At 44.2% G+C, this 17,238-nt stretch overlaps 1 protein-coding gene across 14 annotated transcripts in view; it reads right to left on the bottom strand.

Moving 5' to 3' along the window:
* Positions 1-14,284: 14,284 nt before the first annotated feature.
* MAGI1 (membrane associated guanylate kinase, WW and PDZ domain containing 1) overlaps positions 14,285-17,238 on the bottom strand; it is a 671,552-nt gene continuing 668,598 nt past the window's right edge. For 11 of the 14 annotated variants that reach the window (XM_034658615.1, XM_034658619.1, XM_034658612.1 and 8 more), the window contains one exon: positions 14,285-16,575. In XM_034658615.1, coding sequence (XP_034514506.1) covers positions 15,815-16,575 — 761 coding nt within the window. In that variant the 3' untranslated portion in view covers positions 14,285-15,814. The remainder of the gene's footprint in view (positions 16,576-17,238) is intronic. The other 3 variants (XM_034658618.1, XM_034658616.1, XM_034658617.1) reach the window with 1 other exon arrangement.

Genomic DNA, 17,238 nt, shown 5'->3' on the forward strand with positions numbered 1-17,238 from the left:
GTTCTGGGATCGAGCCCCACATCGGGCTCCTCCGCTGGGAGCCTGCTTCTTCCTCTCCCACTCCTCCTGTTTGTGTTCCTTCTCTCGCTGGCTGCCTCTCTCTCTCTGTCAAATAAATAAATAAAATCTTAAAAAAAAAAAAAAGACTAGTATCCAAGATGTACAAAGAACTTCTCAAACTCAATACATGGGAAACAAATAATCAAATCAAAAAATGGGCAGAAGATATGAACAGCCACTTTTCCANCCAAATGGATGAAAGACCTCAATGTGAGACAGGAATCCATCAAAATTCTAGAGGAGAACATAGGCAACAACTTCTATGACATCGGCCAGAGCAACCTTTTTCACGACACATCGCCAAAGGCAAGAGAAATAAAAGATAAAATGAACTTATGGGACTTTATCAGGATAAAGAGCTTCTGCACAGCCAAGGAAACAGTCAAAAAAACTAAGAGACAGCCCACGGAATGGGAGAATATATTTGCAAAGGACACCACAGATAAAGGACTGGTATCCAAGATCTACAAAGAACTTCTCAAACTCAATACATGGGAAACAAATAATCAAATCAAAAAATGGGCAGAAGATATGAACAGCCACTTTTCCAAAGAAGACATACAAATGGCTAACAGACACATGAAAAAATGTTCAAAATCATTAGCCATCAGGGAAATTCAAATCAAAACCACACTGAGATACCACCTTACACCAGTTAGAATGGCAAAAATTGACAAGGCAGGAAACAACAAATGTTGGAGAGGATGTGGAGAAAGGGGATCCCTCTTACACTGTTGGTGGGAATGCAAGTTGGTACAGCCACTTTGGAAAACAGTGTGGAGGTCCCTTAAAAAGTTAAAAATTGAGATACCCTATGACCCAGCAATTGCACTACTGGGTATTTATCCCAAAGATACAAAGGTAGTGAAGAGAAGGGCCATATGCACCCTAATGTTCATAGCAGCTTTGTCCACAATAGTTAAATTGTGGGAGGAGCCAAGATGCCCTTCAACAGATGACTGGATTAGGAAGATGTGGTCCACATATACAATGGAATATTACTCAGCCATCAGAAAGAACGATTACACATTTGCAGCAACATGGACGGGACTGGAGGAGATAATGCTAAGTGAAATAAGTCAAGCAGAGAAAGACAATTATCATATGGTTTCACTCATTTATGGAACATAAGAAATAGCAGGGAGATCGGTAGGAAAAGGAAGGGAAGAATGGAGGGGTAAACAGAAGGGGGAATGAACCACGAGAGACTATGGACTCTGGGAAACAAATTAAGGGCTTCAGAGGGGAGGGGGGTGGGGGATTGGGATAAGCCGGTGATGGGTATTAAGGAGGGAACATATTGCATGGTGCACTGGGTGTTATACACAAACAATGAATCATGGAACATTGCATCAAAAGCTGGGGATGTACTGTATGGTGACAAATATAACAAAATAAAAATTATTTAAAAAATTAAAATAAAGGAAGGGGAAGATATTGTAGGGCAAGCAGCAGCCAAGGCATTGGCAAGTGCCAGGACATGATGGATGGACTGGATCCATGGGAGCTCTGGGGGAGGGGGGTGCGGCTGCTGTAAAGTGAGGTGGGGGTCTGGTTCTGAGGGGTGCACCCCACCCTGCCTTTGGCAATGAGTGGCCATTGGATGCTTTCACGGGTGACAAGAGTGACAAGAGCAGATCTGTGTTTTATAAGGTCATTTTGGAAATCACGGAAAAGAGATGATCAGAGGAAAGAGTAAAGGGGTCAGGTTACAAAGCAAACACAACCCCGAAGGCAAGCAAGGATGAGGGCAGAAGCATGGACAGAGAAGTGAGAAGGAAAGATCTGAGAAGAATTTCAGGATGGCAGAGCAAGAATCAAAAAGAGCCATGACTGGGTGTGGGGCTGAAAGAGAAAGAACTGGCCAGAGAAGGCCCTGGGGCCACAGCCAGAGAGGCAATTCAAAGACAGGTCATTTTCTCTTCCATAGAGTTGCCAGAGACAATGCCAGAGGCCCAGTTATGTTGGAATTTCAGATAAACAACAAACAATTTAGGGGGATAAGTTTGTCCCATGCAATACTTAGAACCTGTTTCTACTAAAAAGTTATTCACTGTTTATCTGAAATACAAATGTGACGGAGCCTTCTGTATTTTCACTTGCTAAATTTGATGACCCTACCCTTTGGACGTGCTGAGTTGGAGGTGTCCATGGGACAGAAGGCACGGGTGGAGACAGACATCTCATCTTGAGGGGACAGGTGGCGGCTCGAAGTGCGTGCCTGAGAATCACATCGAGAGGATGAGTCACACCTCTGGTTCTCACACTTGGCTGCATTTTGAAATCACCTAGGGAGCTTAAAAAAAAAAAAAAGCACCAAACACTGATGATCAGAGATTCTGATCTAATTAGTCTGTGGTGCAATCTGGGCACCGGTACGTTTTAAGGCTCCCCCAGGTGATTCTGATATGCAGCAAAGTTTAGGAACCACTGATCTAAGCCATGGAAATAGACGAAATCACCAAAGTGGAAATGAATGTGCAAGACGGTCCCCCGGGGTGCCCTCAGTGTCTGAAAGGTACATCGTGTCAAGGAGACAACAAAGATGGATGAAGCACGGGTGGGAGGGGAGGCAGGAAACAGCAAAGGAAAAGGTAGAGAACCCAGGAGCAAGGCGTCGGCTGTGTTCAGGGCCCCAGCGAGGGAAGAGATGAAAAGCAGGATTATGCACTGGACTCATCTATTAGGACAGATGGCCTTTGTGGGCTCAGGGTCCCAAGGGGTCCATGGGAAAGCCAAATTGTGGGGGCTAAGGAGCGAGTTGTGTGAGAGATCATCAAGGTGTTGGTATTCCTAGGCAAATTCCTTATCTCTTGTCTCTTTATCTGAAGAACAACAATGCCACCTTTCCTGCTAGACTCCCAGGAGGACAAAAGCCGATGAAAAGAGAGTGCAGGGAAATTCCTTTAAGTTTGAGGTTCTAGAAAGAATACAACAATAACTTTGAAATAATCAGTCCTAGCATCCTTGCTTCCCAGCTCTGGGTCCATGGGGAGAAAGCAGCCTCCATGAGCCTCGGTTACTGCATCTGTAAATTGGGGCTAATCCTATCTATCTCAATGGCTGTTGTGAGGACTCGATGGGGCATGAAGCCCCCAGGAGAGTGCCTGGCCCATTTTGGCTTCAATTTTTTCCAAACGACAGAGGTGATGCAAATATAGAGTGCAGGGGACAATGACAGTTGTTACAAGGAAGGAAGGAAGCCACTCCAAAGGGGTTAAAAGAGTCTACAGAGAACACAAAGATCTCCTAACATGGGTGTGGTTTACTTGGGAGATTTGTAGAGTCTGGTAAGCATGCTTTCCTCCTGGTGGGACGGGGGCGGGAGGATAGCATAAGGGGGAGAAAGGAACACACAGAATGGATGAATATAAATGAGGAAACACACTATCTCCCTAATCTACTTATTGGTGTTTCAGAGGTAATACCTTAAAGTCTTCCATCACTTCTAAGGAATTTTAATTACCCTTGGGGATGTTTCTCTCCTCCTCTTACCACTAAAAGAGAATCTGAAAATAGCCATCCCAAATGAGCTTTGCATCTTTCCACTGTGGACCACCACTGCTTATTCCAATATTCTTCCTCCCAGTGAACTAACTGCCCAGGCCAGTGAGAAGGCAGACTGGATCAAAGCCACCAATAACGGCTAAAAAGTGCCTAATTTGCCTACTTGTAATAGTTAGAACTCAAAGCAGGGTGGTTGTTTTTTTTTTTTTTATCTCTAAAGCGCCTTACAAAAGTTAACTAATTAGTCCTCATAATGCCTTTCAAGCATGTATTATTATTTAACTCAAGGTGAAGCTTCAGTGTGGGGGCAGAAATTTAAATCAAGGCCGCTTGATAATGAGGAGTAATCCAACTGAATGCATAAGGAAACTCAGGTTGGCTGTAGGAGTCATGAACCATTCTCCAAGAATCCTGGGTGTTACGCCTCGGAAATTGAACAGACTGCTTCAGTAGCCATCTGAAAACGATAAAAGGAAATTGTTCTCTAATATATCCACCATTTCAAAGAAACATTCAAATCGGCAGTTTTGGAGGCCTGCAGGCTTACCTACGAATGACATCTCAGGCAAAACAAAGATGTCAATATTCTTTGAAATTATTTCCCCAGCTGCAAGACCCCGGCAAATCTTATCATTTGGCTAGAGCAGTTTTTCTCAAGCTTAGCACAGCTGATGCTTTGGGCTAGATACTTTTTTAATGTGCTTTTTAATTTAATTAATTAATTTCTTTAAAAAGTATACTGCCCACCCCACATAGGGCTTGAACTCCCAACCCCAAGCTCAAGAGTCAAATGCTCCACCAAAACAGCCAGCCAGGAAGCCCTGGGCTAGATGCTTCTTTGTTGTGGGCTCTGTCTTGTGCCATGCCCAATGTTTAGCGGCATCCCTGGCCTCCACACACCAGATGCGGGTAGCACCCCACCCCTCCCGCTCCCCCAGTTATGACCATCAGAATGTCTCCAGACATTGCTAACTGTGCCCTGGGGGGCAGAACTGCTGCTGGTTGAGAACCAGTGGCTTAGAAAAAAGGTCAAAGTATTTCTTTCCAATACAGCACACATCCAGAGGGCTCTCGTAGTTTTACCAGGAAAAACAAGTTGCCCTAAATGGACAAAGAATTCCAGATTTTCCCATAGTGTAAGGGGACTTGGGTGTACCTGTATACCCAGGGCTCCTAAACGGTGCCCAAAAGGTCAATGTTGCGTTTTGGCAACTGGATGCAAACCCTACCCCCCACCCCCGGGAGAGCTCTGTCGGGTAGTGGCTGGAACCTGAGCTGGGGGTGTCTGCCTGCGGCCTGGCCCATTTTTAGTTTCCCAGGCCTCTCACTGGCAATGCTAATTTTCAGGGAAGTCTTGCAGCCCACACAGGACATTTCTGGCCTTGCCTGCCTCCTCCAACTTTGCACCCTCAAATGCCAGATTCTCCCACTTTCTTAGCAGGGAAAGAAGCAGCTGAAAACTCCGTGGGCTAGTGAGAATGAGTAATTGGATATCAGCCGTTTAGAAATCAATCTCTCACTTTCTATCCTTCCCCCTCTCCAGCCCTCTCCCCAGCCTTCCCACATGCCCCAGAGGCGAAGGAAGTCTTGGTCTGTTTTAGATCAGGGGGACAAAATCATGCACTTAAAAGAAAATGGAAAGGAATTTATCCTATGGCTGATAAAGTGAAAGCAATTAAATAAAGTGTAGTACATCGCTATTATATGCTATGGAGCGAAATGTGTACCCCCATAGTTCATATGTTGAAGCCCGAACCCATGCTACTGGTATTTGGAGCGAGGGCGGTTAGGAAGGTAAAGTTGAGTGAGGTCATAAAAACGGAGCCCTAATCCAGTAGGACTGCTGTCCTAAGAAAAGGAGGAGACACAGGGAGTGCGCCTGTGCAAGGGGAAGACCACGTGAGGACCCCGTGGGAAGGCGGTCCTCCTCAAGTCAGGAAGAGAGCTCATGCCAGGCACCCACCTTGATCCTGGACTCCTAGCCTCCACCACGAGGAGAAAATGGATTGCTGCTGTTTAAGCTGCCAGGCCTGTGGTATTCTGTTATGGCAACCCAAGCAGACAAAGATACCCGGGAATACTTTTCAGTAGTTTAAGGCAAAAAAAGTCAGGAAAATTCTCACTAACCTGCTAAGATCTACAAGATGTATTATGTATTAAGTGGGAGAAACCAACACTGCCAAACAGTACGTACATTATCAGGCACTTGCTGTTCTAGGACTCCACGGACAAAACCAATCTATGTCTACATGCTTTCAGGCATTTGCACACATACAGTGATGTGTCCGGGAGAAGAGCCCCTAACAGCGGCTAGCTCGGAGGGAACGCTAGGATTGGAGATGGGTGGGGTCAACGGGAGCTTTTATCTTACACTCTCTGGATCTTTTAAACAAAGCTAATGTAGTGTGTATTACTTGTATCATAAAACAAACAAAAAATTAAGGGATTTTGTCTCATCCATCCACTTTTCCAGTCTTTTCAAAGTCTACGTCGTATTCTCAGTGATGCCCACTTCCAGCCCCTCCTAAAAGTAGCATAAAGTGATAGAGAATATGGAATTATTTCTGGTCTCACGTTTATAAGTGGAGCAGACCATTTCTCAACATTGGAGTATAATCCTCCGTGATGTTGTGGAGAAGGGGCACGAAGGAACACCATCTTCCTCAAAATCCAAATTAAAGTCCATTAATAGGAAGGACAATAAACACATTTTCATTCTCTAGGCATGTGCCTTTGGGATTTCTCATTCAATTCACCTCAGTGCAATTCAGAAAGAGAGAGAAAACAAATGCTTAATAAAAATGAAGAATGAAACAAAAACAATCCAGATGAAATACACCAAAGAAATAAAATTAAACCCCCGTGAAATAGATTGCTAAAATAAAACCGAAATAGGTTGAGGGGAAAAGACATTAGAAACCAGACTGGTGTTTCCTTGGGGTTCGTGACACTGCCAATAATTGTGTTCATCTATCGACAGGAAACGTTTCCCTGTGTTACAAGTTTCCAATAACACCTCCCATTAACGGAAAGTGACTGGCAGCAGTATTCCCACCCTGAGCCTGCTTTCTAAAACCCAAATGCTGGCTTTCGAAGGAAGAATAAATAAAATATCTGCTCCTTTGTGACAAGGAAACCAATATGGGATTTTTTTTTCCTTCTCAAATTTGTAGTTATCCTAGGGGGTCTTAGGATTATAGAAACGTTGAATGTGGGCCATTTTCACTGCTTTGCATTGTGGGAAATAATTTAGCATGGGGAGGTGTGACTTGGTCCCCCATAAATTGCTCCTTCGGTCTCTCTCTTCTCTCCCATTGGGAATAGGCGTGGGTCTCTGTCTCTGAGGCTCACAGACACCAGCCAGGTCTGGCTTCTAGGCCTTCCTCTCTTGCTTTCCTAGATGATTAGTCCCAGGGGTCTCAGCCCCACTCCTAGAATAAGCTACACTCCCTTCACCAGGAGGCCTTTGCCCAGTCTGGGAGACCCTTTCACCCCCTTGCCTTCTTTGCACCATTTAGACCAAGCCCCCTTCTTTATAGACGCTCATGGACACCACACACACCTTCACAGCTTTTATGACAATTTAATGCGAAGATTGAATGTCTGTCTGGCTAGACTCTAAACTTCAGGAAGCTTGGGGTTTTGTGACATTTGCTTGACACTGAGTGCCCAGCACCATGCTTGGAAAAGAGTCCTCGGCACATATTTGCTAACGGACTGCTTTGAACGAAACTATATTTTCAGGAGATAGTGGAAGGAGTTAAAGTCAACTAAGATGTAATCTCCGAGGATAAGTTAAGCATCTGCCTCATAAAATTCTTTCTAGAAGAAGCGGTTATAGGGAGGACTGTCAAATTGATGGGTTGGAGAGACAGACGACATTTTTACTGGTCTTGCCGCATTCCACAGCCAATGAAGAAGGATATTACCAAGTTCTAGACTTCATAAGTATTTCAATTACATCTTTGTGTTTCCCCCTGGTCCTAAGTGAGGGCTAGGTATATCAATGGTGGGTCCTGCACCCCAGGGCTGGATCAGTGTTAGAGTCTCTTATGCTCATACCAGAGCTTCTGAGTAAGTTGCGATAAGGCCTAGTAGTATTATCCCAAGAATGTTGTCCCCCTTAAATTTTAAGGCATGTATGTTGTTTTGGTCATAGGAATGTCCCATTCCACTTATTCAGTCATGACACAATTACTCTTCAGCCCCAAAGTTGTCTGCTAAATGTAGTTATGTGTGTTTTGGGGGTGGGGGGCATCATAAATACTTTGGAAGAATTTGTGAGAAAACAGTCTTTCATCCTTGAGAATGCTAATCCCTAATTATTGATTATTCTCACTCTTTCTCATTAGAATTTCACATACTTCATGTCCCATTTAATAAGAGCATTAAAATATTTCTCAAATTTAAGTGAAAGTACTCTGGCTACATCTTGCTTTACAAGATGATGCTCTGATCTCACTGAGAATGTAGCAGTCTCTCAATTATCCTTATTAATGAACAAGTTCAGTGGTGACAGTAATATTGAATAGAAATCACAATACATATATGTCCATTATCCATATGTCTGGCTAATAACTTCCTGAAATTTGAAAAGCTTCTTTGTTAACTTTGGGAAAATATTCTCTAGCTAGCCTTTCTTCGAGCTGCTGTTCAACTGCAAACTAAAGAAGGCAACCCGTGGACACTATGAAGAAGAGAGGAGCAAAGCAGGCCCATTCCATCCCTCACGCACGGTCTATGGGGTTAAAGCAGAGAGAGAATGTTATGGCTGCCTGTTGGGAACACCTGGGAACTTTAAAAAACCCAGGCCACATCCCTAATTACATGAAAATCTCTGGGGGCTGGCCCAGGCATCAGCATCTCTAAAGCTCCCAGGTGATTCCAATGTGCAGTTAAGGCTATCCCCAGTTGGCTGGGTGGGGTGGCTACAGCGGCTCCCTGTGCACAGTAACTCTCATCTGACGAGACAGAGGTCTGTAGCCTGCAAACACTTTGCTAAAAACAGCTGTTCCCAATGAAAGCATGCAGTCTCAATAATATCAACGTCATCAGAAATAAAAAAGAACTACCAGTCCCAGTGTATTCTTTCAAAAGTGTTTAAGCCAAACCACTCAAGGGTACCAAGTTTTATAGATAAGGTTGCTCACCGCCGCATGTTTTTTAATCCATAGGGACTAGGAAAATAGATGGAGGTCAGCTTCAGAATGTGAAACTACTAAGAAAGAGGATACTTCTTTTTCCTGAGCACCTACTATATGCACTGACTATAACTAGGATCCTGTTCCAGGAAGTTGGAATTCATCAGAGTTCAGGACAAACATCCTTGTCCTCATGAGGCTTACATTCAAGACAAGGCCAGCTTTATAATTTTTGAGACCCAGTGCAAATTGAAAATGTGGCTCTTCCTTGCTCAGAAATTACTAAAGTTTAAGATGGTGATGGTGGAACATTAAACCAAGGACCCCATGGAACCTAAGCAAAGGTTCCTGGTCCACAAAGCCAGCCCAGATTCTAGAAGCGGGAAACAGGTGATAAACCATAAAGATTAGAAGTACATAAATTATACGAGGTGTTAGAAGTGGAAATGCTATGGAGGGAAAAAGAGTAGAAGGGAAGTCTAGTTGCAGTTTTAAATAGGGTGGTCAGCCATGAATATTTGGGGAAAGAGCTTCCCAGGCACAGGCAAGGGGACTGGCTAGAGCAAAGGCCCCAAGAAGGCTGGGAGAGTGCCTGAAGTGTGGCCGGAAGGGAAGCAGTGAAGAAGGGTCACCCAGAGAGGAGAGGCCAGACCTCATAGGCCTTGTATGTAGCCTGTTGTCAGACTTTGACCTTTTGCCTGATGCTTTAAAGGAATCATTCTGGCTGCTGTGTGGAAGAGTCTGTAGGTAGGCAAGGGTAAAAGAAGGGAGAAAAGTAAGAATGCTATTCTAGTCATCGAGGAGGGAAGGGAAAGAGGACTGATAGAGAAATAGAATAAATGAGGTCTTTGATATATATTCTAATTCTACATGTATATGCATATATATATGTATATTCTAACATGGGAAACTGTCCACAATACGTAAGATAAAGGTACAGTGCCTAAAAGCCTAAAATTGTATTACTGGTCCATTTTTTTGCATAAAAATAAAACCCCAGGAGCGCCTGGGTGGCTGTTGACTGAGCGTCTGCCTTTGTTCAGCTCTTCGGCTTGGGATCTCAGGATCCTGGGATCAAGTCCAGAGTTGGGCTCCCTGCTCAGCGGGGAGTCTGCTTCTCTCTCTCTCTGCCCCTCCCCCAGCTCATGCTCGCTATCAAATAAATGAATAAAATCTTAACAAAAAACCCCAAACGACATAAACATATACACAGTTATGTATAAACAGAAAAAGATCACAGATGTCATGAACCAAGCTGTTAGTAATAAGTTACTTTCCTGGACTGGGATTGACAGATGGTCAGGAAGGAAGTTGCCTTTTATTTTATACTCTCCTGACATGCTTGAATATTTTATTAAGTATGAATTAGTATTGTAAATTAAAAAAAAAACCACTGCTTTTCAAAGTAGGCTATTATAGGAATGGTTCCTTTCTCAACACTCAGACACAAGGAATGCTGACAAAGACTGTATCATACTTCATTGGGTTCTATAGCTTCAGAAAAATGTGGTTAATCTAAAAAAAAAGAAGAAAAAAGCAAACACAAGATTACAAGGTTTGAACCCAGGATCTGAAGGAAAAAAACGGTAGCGAGGTGGGAATTTGTAAACTCCGAGGCAACCAGGTAGAATGGTAAACGGCCGCCTTTCACAGAAGAAATCGGGTACCGCGTGTTCTGCAGGTATTTACAAAGGTATAGGGAAGAGCGGGTGGAAGGATTTAGGTTGGAAAGAAAATGAATTCTTGTAATAGGAGGATAAACATGGGCCTGGTGACTTTTCAGCTCTGAGAAATCCTGCCTTATCTAGAATGGTTTTGCAGGACGGGAGGCGCTGCCAGATCCTAGAGCCTCACCGACTTCACTCCCGCCCTCCTCGGACCACCCGCCCTGCTGCCCAAGGTCATCTTCCTGCAGCTCAAACCTACCCTGGTCACCCCGTCCACCCTGGCCCGCAGGACACACAGCTCACCAGGAGCTCGGTGACTCTTCCAAGACCCCGATTACCCTTGTAACTCTGAAGGCTAAAATCCAGAACCAGGCTGCCTGGCCCCTCCTGGCGCACCTCCTGCCCTGTTAGGACCACACTCCCTCCCTTGCCTCAGGCTCTACTCCTCCCTCTTTCCCCAGTTCACTCCTTCTCTTCCTTCCAGAATTATAACCTTTCCCAATGTGGCCACATCCCCTATTTATTACTCACACAGATCCTGCGTTTCTGCTTGTTATGGGGTTTATTTGTGTTTGGTTGCCTTTCCCACCCAGCTCTAAACTCTGGAGACCAGAAAGCAGGTACTTCCAGCCTCACCATGCACTGGGCACAGAGTTGGTCCTCACTATGTGTCGGAGGAATAAATGGGTAATAAGCCTTGCCTATGACACCGGTAAGAAGTAGCAGCCTTTCTGAGCTATTTTCTCTTCAACCTATGATCCTTTGAGATCAGACTTCATTTCCTGAGGGAGAAATATACTGAAAAGGATGTACTGATTGGTGTGTAGCGTTCCAGCTAGGCAGATGGCGTTGTTATTTCCTCAAGGGAGGTGCCAATGAAGACTTACCAGTTAGGACAAACAGTGATAGGGTAGAGGGGAACAGTCACACGTGGCACCCGAGTGTTTACAGTTGACGCCTTGCTTCCATGCCTGTGCTTCCAAAAAGATTTTGTATTTTGGATCCGGCGTGGAGAAGAGAAACCAGACTAGCAGCTCCCGATGAAGGGCACAGTGCGTAAACACATCGATGGGTAGAACCAGTCAAAAATTTCTCCTAGAAGGCCTGCTCCTGCAAAAAACACCCCAAATAATTGTGTTGGAAAGGGCCCGGTTTTGTCATTTCCTTTCTTAGAAGCTTGTAATGATGCCTATTTCAAAAACACTAGAATCTTATTGTGCTCAACACCCACAACGCTGATGATGTTGCCTGATAAGAAAAATCCCCTTGAGGAACTTGAAAGGGTGCTTCCTTTCAAGATTCATGCAGCCCATCAAAGGTGCTTGTGGGTTGCCCATCAGCAGGAAGAGCCCAGCAATATTATCCAGCTCTTATTGAATCACAGCACATTCTTTTTAGTGTGTGATTATTTATGGAAGGCAAAGAACTTGTGGGACCTACGGGCTTTACAAATAGCTTCAATTATCAGGTACACCGGGGACCATTTTTAGGTGCCATCTTTAACAAAAGAGATACTGGGGAGGTGCGCAGTGTCTGCAATTACCATGCTGGTGACAAAATAAAACAAAATACAGCAAAAGGGCTGGACTGTAGGAAGGCCTATTATTAAACACAATACCTTTCAGAATGCCCAGGAACTTAGGTTGTATAGGAAAACCCTACCTACTAAGTCATACTACAGGAACGATCCAAAAACCGTGTGAAGGAAATTGGAAAGTCATTAGAAATGACATGATCAACCAGGACATGCATTAAGCCACTCACTAATTGGTTAACCTTTTCATCTAATAGGACTAGTTAGGCGCATGTCTAACGCCACACACATCTCTAAAAGTTATGCTTTGAGACTATTTTCATCTTAACTTTCACAGCACAGCATCTTGGCTTTGTATTTCAAAACACTGGTGTCATTAGAGTCCCGAAGTAACATGAGCCACACCGTTCATTAGCTTTGTAATTAACACAGGAGGCCTTCTTCCCCATGAGAATATATTTCTTCATTTTCATTGGAAAGTATAACTGGAACAATGAGAAGAGAACATCCATTGCCAGGCAGAACTCCTCAAAAAAAAAAAAAAAAAAGCTTAGTGTCATGTACTGGGGATTATTGCCAGAGCTGTGCTAAGCACCTTGCACTTCATTCTGCCAGCTCTGACATATGCCTGTTCAAAGACAAGGAAAGTGAGGCTTGTATAGAGGTTAAGGAACTTGCTCGAGATCACACAGGTAATGAGGAAGCACTTGGCTGAGCAGGTCTTGCTTTTTACCAGGGTTCCCTGCTATACTGTGCTGTTCGAACTTGAGGGGGATTCGAGTTAGCCGGGGATCTTGTGAAAGCACATTCTAACGTAGAAGGTCTAGGGTGGGCCTGAGATTCTGCATTTCTAATACCCTCGCCGGTGATGTTGAGGCCGGTGGTCCACGGACCACACTTTGAGTAGCAAGGCACTGTACTACTGCTGCGAAGGCCTAATTCCTTCTCTCTCAACAGAAAGGCATGCTGCTGCATTGAGTTGGAGCCAGACACCCTCACTTGATTACCTGACCCTGATACATTTGAGACAACGCAGAGACAAGAAAGATATCAATCCAGAAGCAATAGTGGTTATGGAATGCATACATTTCCATGTATTTTTACAGTAAAAATGCATTAAAAAATCTTTCACAAAAGAAACTTAAAAAATACAAGTAGGGTGTTGAGTTCTCCCCCCAACATTCTTTCAGGCATCAATTGTGTAATGGGTGGGAGGGGAATTCTTCAATGGTTTGAATGAATCATACAAAATACTCATCCATCATCTTTCATCAAGACATTTACATGAAGTGGGGGATTAGGGAAAGTAGGCTCACAAGAATCAGTCTCCAATATAAGGTTACAGTAGTTCAGAGAAAACTAGATCTTTCTGCTTAATGCATAGTCCCTGTACAGTACAATATTTCCAAAGCAAATCTGATGTGTGGAACTCAAAGGAAACAGCCATACCAAGTCTTTGCGGACTGAACCAAGCCCAGGTGGGTAGCACACTGATTTTAAAATGTCAAATATCACCTCTGACAACAAGAAAGACATTAAGATGTTAACTTCACGATGTACTCCAAAAATCCACCTTGATTTCATTTATTTAAAACTCTGGACCACAAGTGAGAGCATCGATCATTTAACATCATGGATTTTGCTAGACATAGTGAGAACATTCCTAGCAGTGGAGCCTGAGTCCCAAGTGGACTCCTGGGAAACTGATGAAAACGAAATGTCATTATTCCGTTGTGTTCTCCCTCAGCCTTCCTCCCACAGCTCAATGTATGCTTTGTGTGGAAAACTCTGATAATAAAAGTAGCAGTCACAGAACCTCTTCCTCCTTTTCAGCTACAGAATATACATTGTCTCTGTTCCAGGAAAGGAACTTGTTTTGTGCATGTCCACACAACTACAGGAACTCAGTCTATGTTATGTATCAACCCAGAAGTCAAATAAAGCTATGAACAATGTAATATTTATATATGCATAGTGTTTTATAAAAAGATTGGCCCACATACTGCTTTTCATCAATACAGAAAGAGCATTAAGTCCATACCACACTGCAAGAAATGAGTGAAGAACAGAGAATGCGGACAAGTGCTTAATAATTCACAAGCAAGCTCACCATGGAGGAAAGGATGATATTCAAACCAACTAAAGCTTTAGAGAATTACTTATATAGTCTCCCATTTTAAAACAGCTTTACATACCTGATTTAGTTTACATTAAAATATATCCCAATGAATCAATTTGTTCCATATTCAGAAATATAAACACATATCACATTCCTCACAGCTAAATTTTTTTTGTCATAAATTCTCTTTTATACAAGAAAAAAAGGCAACAGTTGTTTTTTTTAAAATTTTTTAAACAGGCTCTATTAATTACAATTTTTAACTCTGTACACACAATGATTGGCTGGTTTTCTCCATTTTTTTTTCCTTTTTCCTTTTTTTTTTTTTTAAACAGTACCATGAGAATAACAGTGATTGACTTGCAAAGTTTTGTGTCTGTGTGGAAAATGCAAAACAGTACTACAGAAATACACAATGCATTGTAAGCAGCAGTTTGCTGTAGTGCTCCGACAGGTACAAGCAAACGTTTGGCTCAGCTAGGCAGTAATCCATTTCAACCACATCCTGGGGCTACAGGCCGACCCAACCACACCTCCTGCGAGACTGCAAAAGAACGGGTCGTTTTAAAAAGAAAAATTGTTATGCTTTTGTTCTGCTGTCCAAAGACTCAAAGGACACGGTCATGAGGGCGGAGGTTTGCCAACTCGATCTAGAACCACTGGGACTGTGTCTTTTTCCCTTTCAACCATCCTGGAGACTTTTCTTATGGTTTCAAAGGGAAATCGGCATCTCTAAGAATAAAGCACCCCCAGTCCTCACCTCTTTAAATATCAACAGAGAGGTAACTTCCACCAACACTCACTCCCTGGTCCCCAATTCGGCAAGGGCAACCTCGGGCTATGCTACAAAGGGGGAAACATGCTTCCCGTATGGAGGATTCTCATGGCTCCCTTGCACTGGGCACATTGTTCCCCATTCCATCCACTATTCAGCCTCAAATCAGACAAGACAACACAGAAGGTGTTCACTGTCCGTCCGTTGCTTTCTAGCAGTTGAGCGAAGCTGTGATGGCGCTGCCTTAATGAGATCTTATTAGACGTTGGTGATACCAACGAACCTGACCATCCGTGCCTGGGCTACGTTTGCGTAATGGAGGCCAACCTTCTCCTCTCCGTGCCCTGCTATGGCTAGGGAGAGTACAAACTATTTTCTGAACCAACTGTGACTTGAGAAGGGAACATTTCTTTGTGCTGTGTAGTTTAGCTATAAATATCCTTCATTTGCAATAGTAGTCTCTTCATACAGTTTAATTTTAGGACCATCGGCAATCCTAATCCATCCCAGAATCCTCAGCTTTTACAAATGTAACTTTTGCCTTTTTGCTCTTTTTTTTTTTAAAGAAAAACTCCTAACTACAGTATAGCACGACATCACTACACAATCTACGTCAAATTAATTAGACTTAATCAATAATTTCCCTTAGAGAAAATGATCAACAGCCCTATTTAACCAGGAGAGAAAAAGACTGCCCCCCAAAAGGGAACAATTCTTGACAATTCTACAGTTTATGTAGAAACAAAACGTATATCCCTTCGGGGCAGCATTTGGCAAATAATTTCCAAAAAAGTATGCATTTAAAAATACTTTCTTTAATATTATACATCAGGCACAATACTTTTCATATATATTTTTTTATAAGATTTCAAATGCATAAAATGTTTGTTGCTATTCATAGGATCATTGGGTGTCAGACGCGTCACCAGGTAAGAAACTAAATTATTTCAGGTTTGTGACCTTCCTCTTAGAACCTTTGACACGGTAAAGGTTGGGATGTGCCTCAGCGTCTCAGATGCTGAGGTCGGTACTACATTCTTTGTAAGGTCGCCTTCTCTGCTCGGGGGCGTGTCTGGAGCTTCGGCCGGCATCCTGTTTCACGCTGGGCTCTTCCCTCTCTCGGTGGCTGACTCTGTCCTCCTTGTTCCTCTTCTCCAGGGACCGCTCGCGCCTGCGCTCAGGGGACCGCACCCGCCGGCGGTCGGTGGACTTGGCCCTTCGCTCTGGCGAGCTCCCTCTCCTGCGCTCCGGGGACCGTTTCTGATCCAAGAGTCTCTCGAGGGACCTCCGGCGATGGCTGGGGGAGCTGTCTCTTCTGCGGGTGGGCGAGCGCTCGCGTCTCCGCTCCGGAGAAAGCTCTCGTCTCTTCTCGTGCTTCTCCCTTCTCTCCAAAGTGGTGTCCGCGCTGCGGGTGCCTTCTCTGCGCTTCTCCGGGGACCTCCTCTTGGGGCCGTTGGTCACCATCCGCTCCGGGGGCGCCTCTCTCCGTCCCTCCGGTGCCCGGTCCTTGGGTCGGCAAGCCCCACTGTCGGGTTTTCTAGAAGTTCCATTCCATGTGTGATGCTCATTGGGTTGTCTGCTATACTCTCTGCTGCCTTTTGGGTCTTTCCCGTGTGCCCGCTTTTCCCCATGCTGTGATGATTTGTGAAGATCGGGTGGGTAACTGGACTCCAATGATGGATGCTGTCGGCGGTCGGGGGGCGCGGCCCTCACTTCCGGAAAACCTTGTGCACCGGCGGCGGCGGCGGGGCCGTGCCGGTCGCTGCTGGGGTCTGCCAGGAAAGAAAGGAGAGCCACAGTTTGGTGTCGAGGGCCTTCGGCTCCTGTCCCCACTCCCACGCCTGAGGTCTCATTAGTCACAACAAGCAAACAACTGCTAAAGCAGTCAGACTCAGAGCCGACTGAATCTGGGTAAGTTTAACTGCAACTAGCGAAGGTTAAAAACAGTACTTGTGGCTTTCCGCATCTAGCTACTGAAGGCTACACCCCAGACAGATCATTAAGGAACTTACAGCATCAGTCATGATTTTAGTCTTTAAAGGCACAACCCAAAGAGTGTATCTAGAACTTTCGAAAAGTCCCCACCTTAACTACCTCTTGCTCTTCTTTCCCCACCCATCAAGCCTTCTCCCCTGCCCACCCTTCTTCCCGCCCAGCCCCCCACGAAAGAAAACATTCTTTTCTTTAAAGAATACTTAATTCAGGTTGCTTAAAAGTAATCTAGGTTATTGACCTGGAGGGGGATGAGGGAACTCTCTGGGGGATATAGAGTCTATATTTTGATCTGGATTAAAATGGGTGTTTACAGAGGTTTAAAAAAAAAAAAAGCCTGAGCTGTACACTCAGGCTTTAAGCATTTTATGCAAAGTATACTTCTATTTTAAAACACTTTCCTTTAAAAAAAATACTCCAGGGTGGTGGGCAAAGGGGATGAT

This window comes from Ailuropoda melanoleuca, chromosome 4 (assembly GCF_002007445.2).
Source record: "Ailuropoda melanoleuca isolate Jingjing chromosome 4, ASM200744v2, whole genome shotgun sequence".
Lineage (NCBI taxonomy): Eukaryota > Metazoa > Chordata > Mammalia > Carnivora > Ursidae > Ailuropoda > Ailuropoda melanoleuca.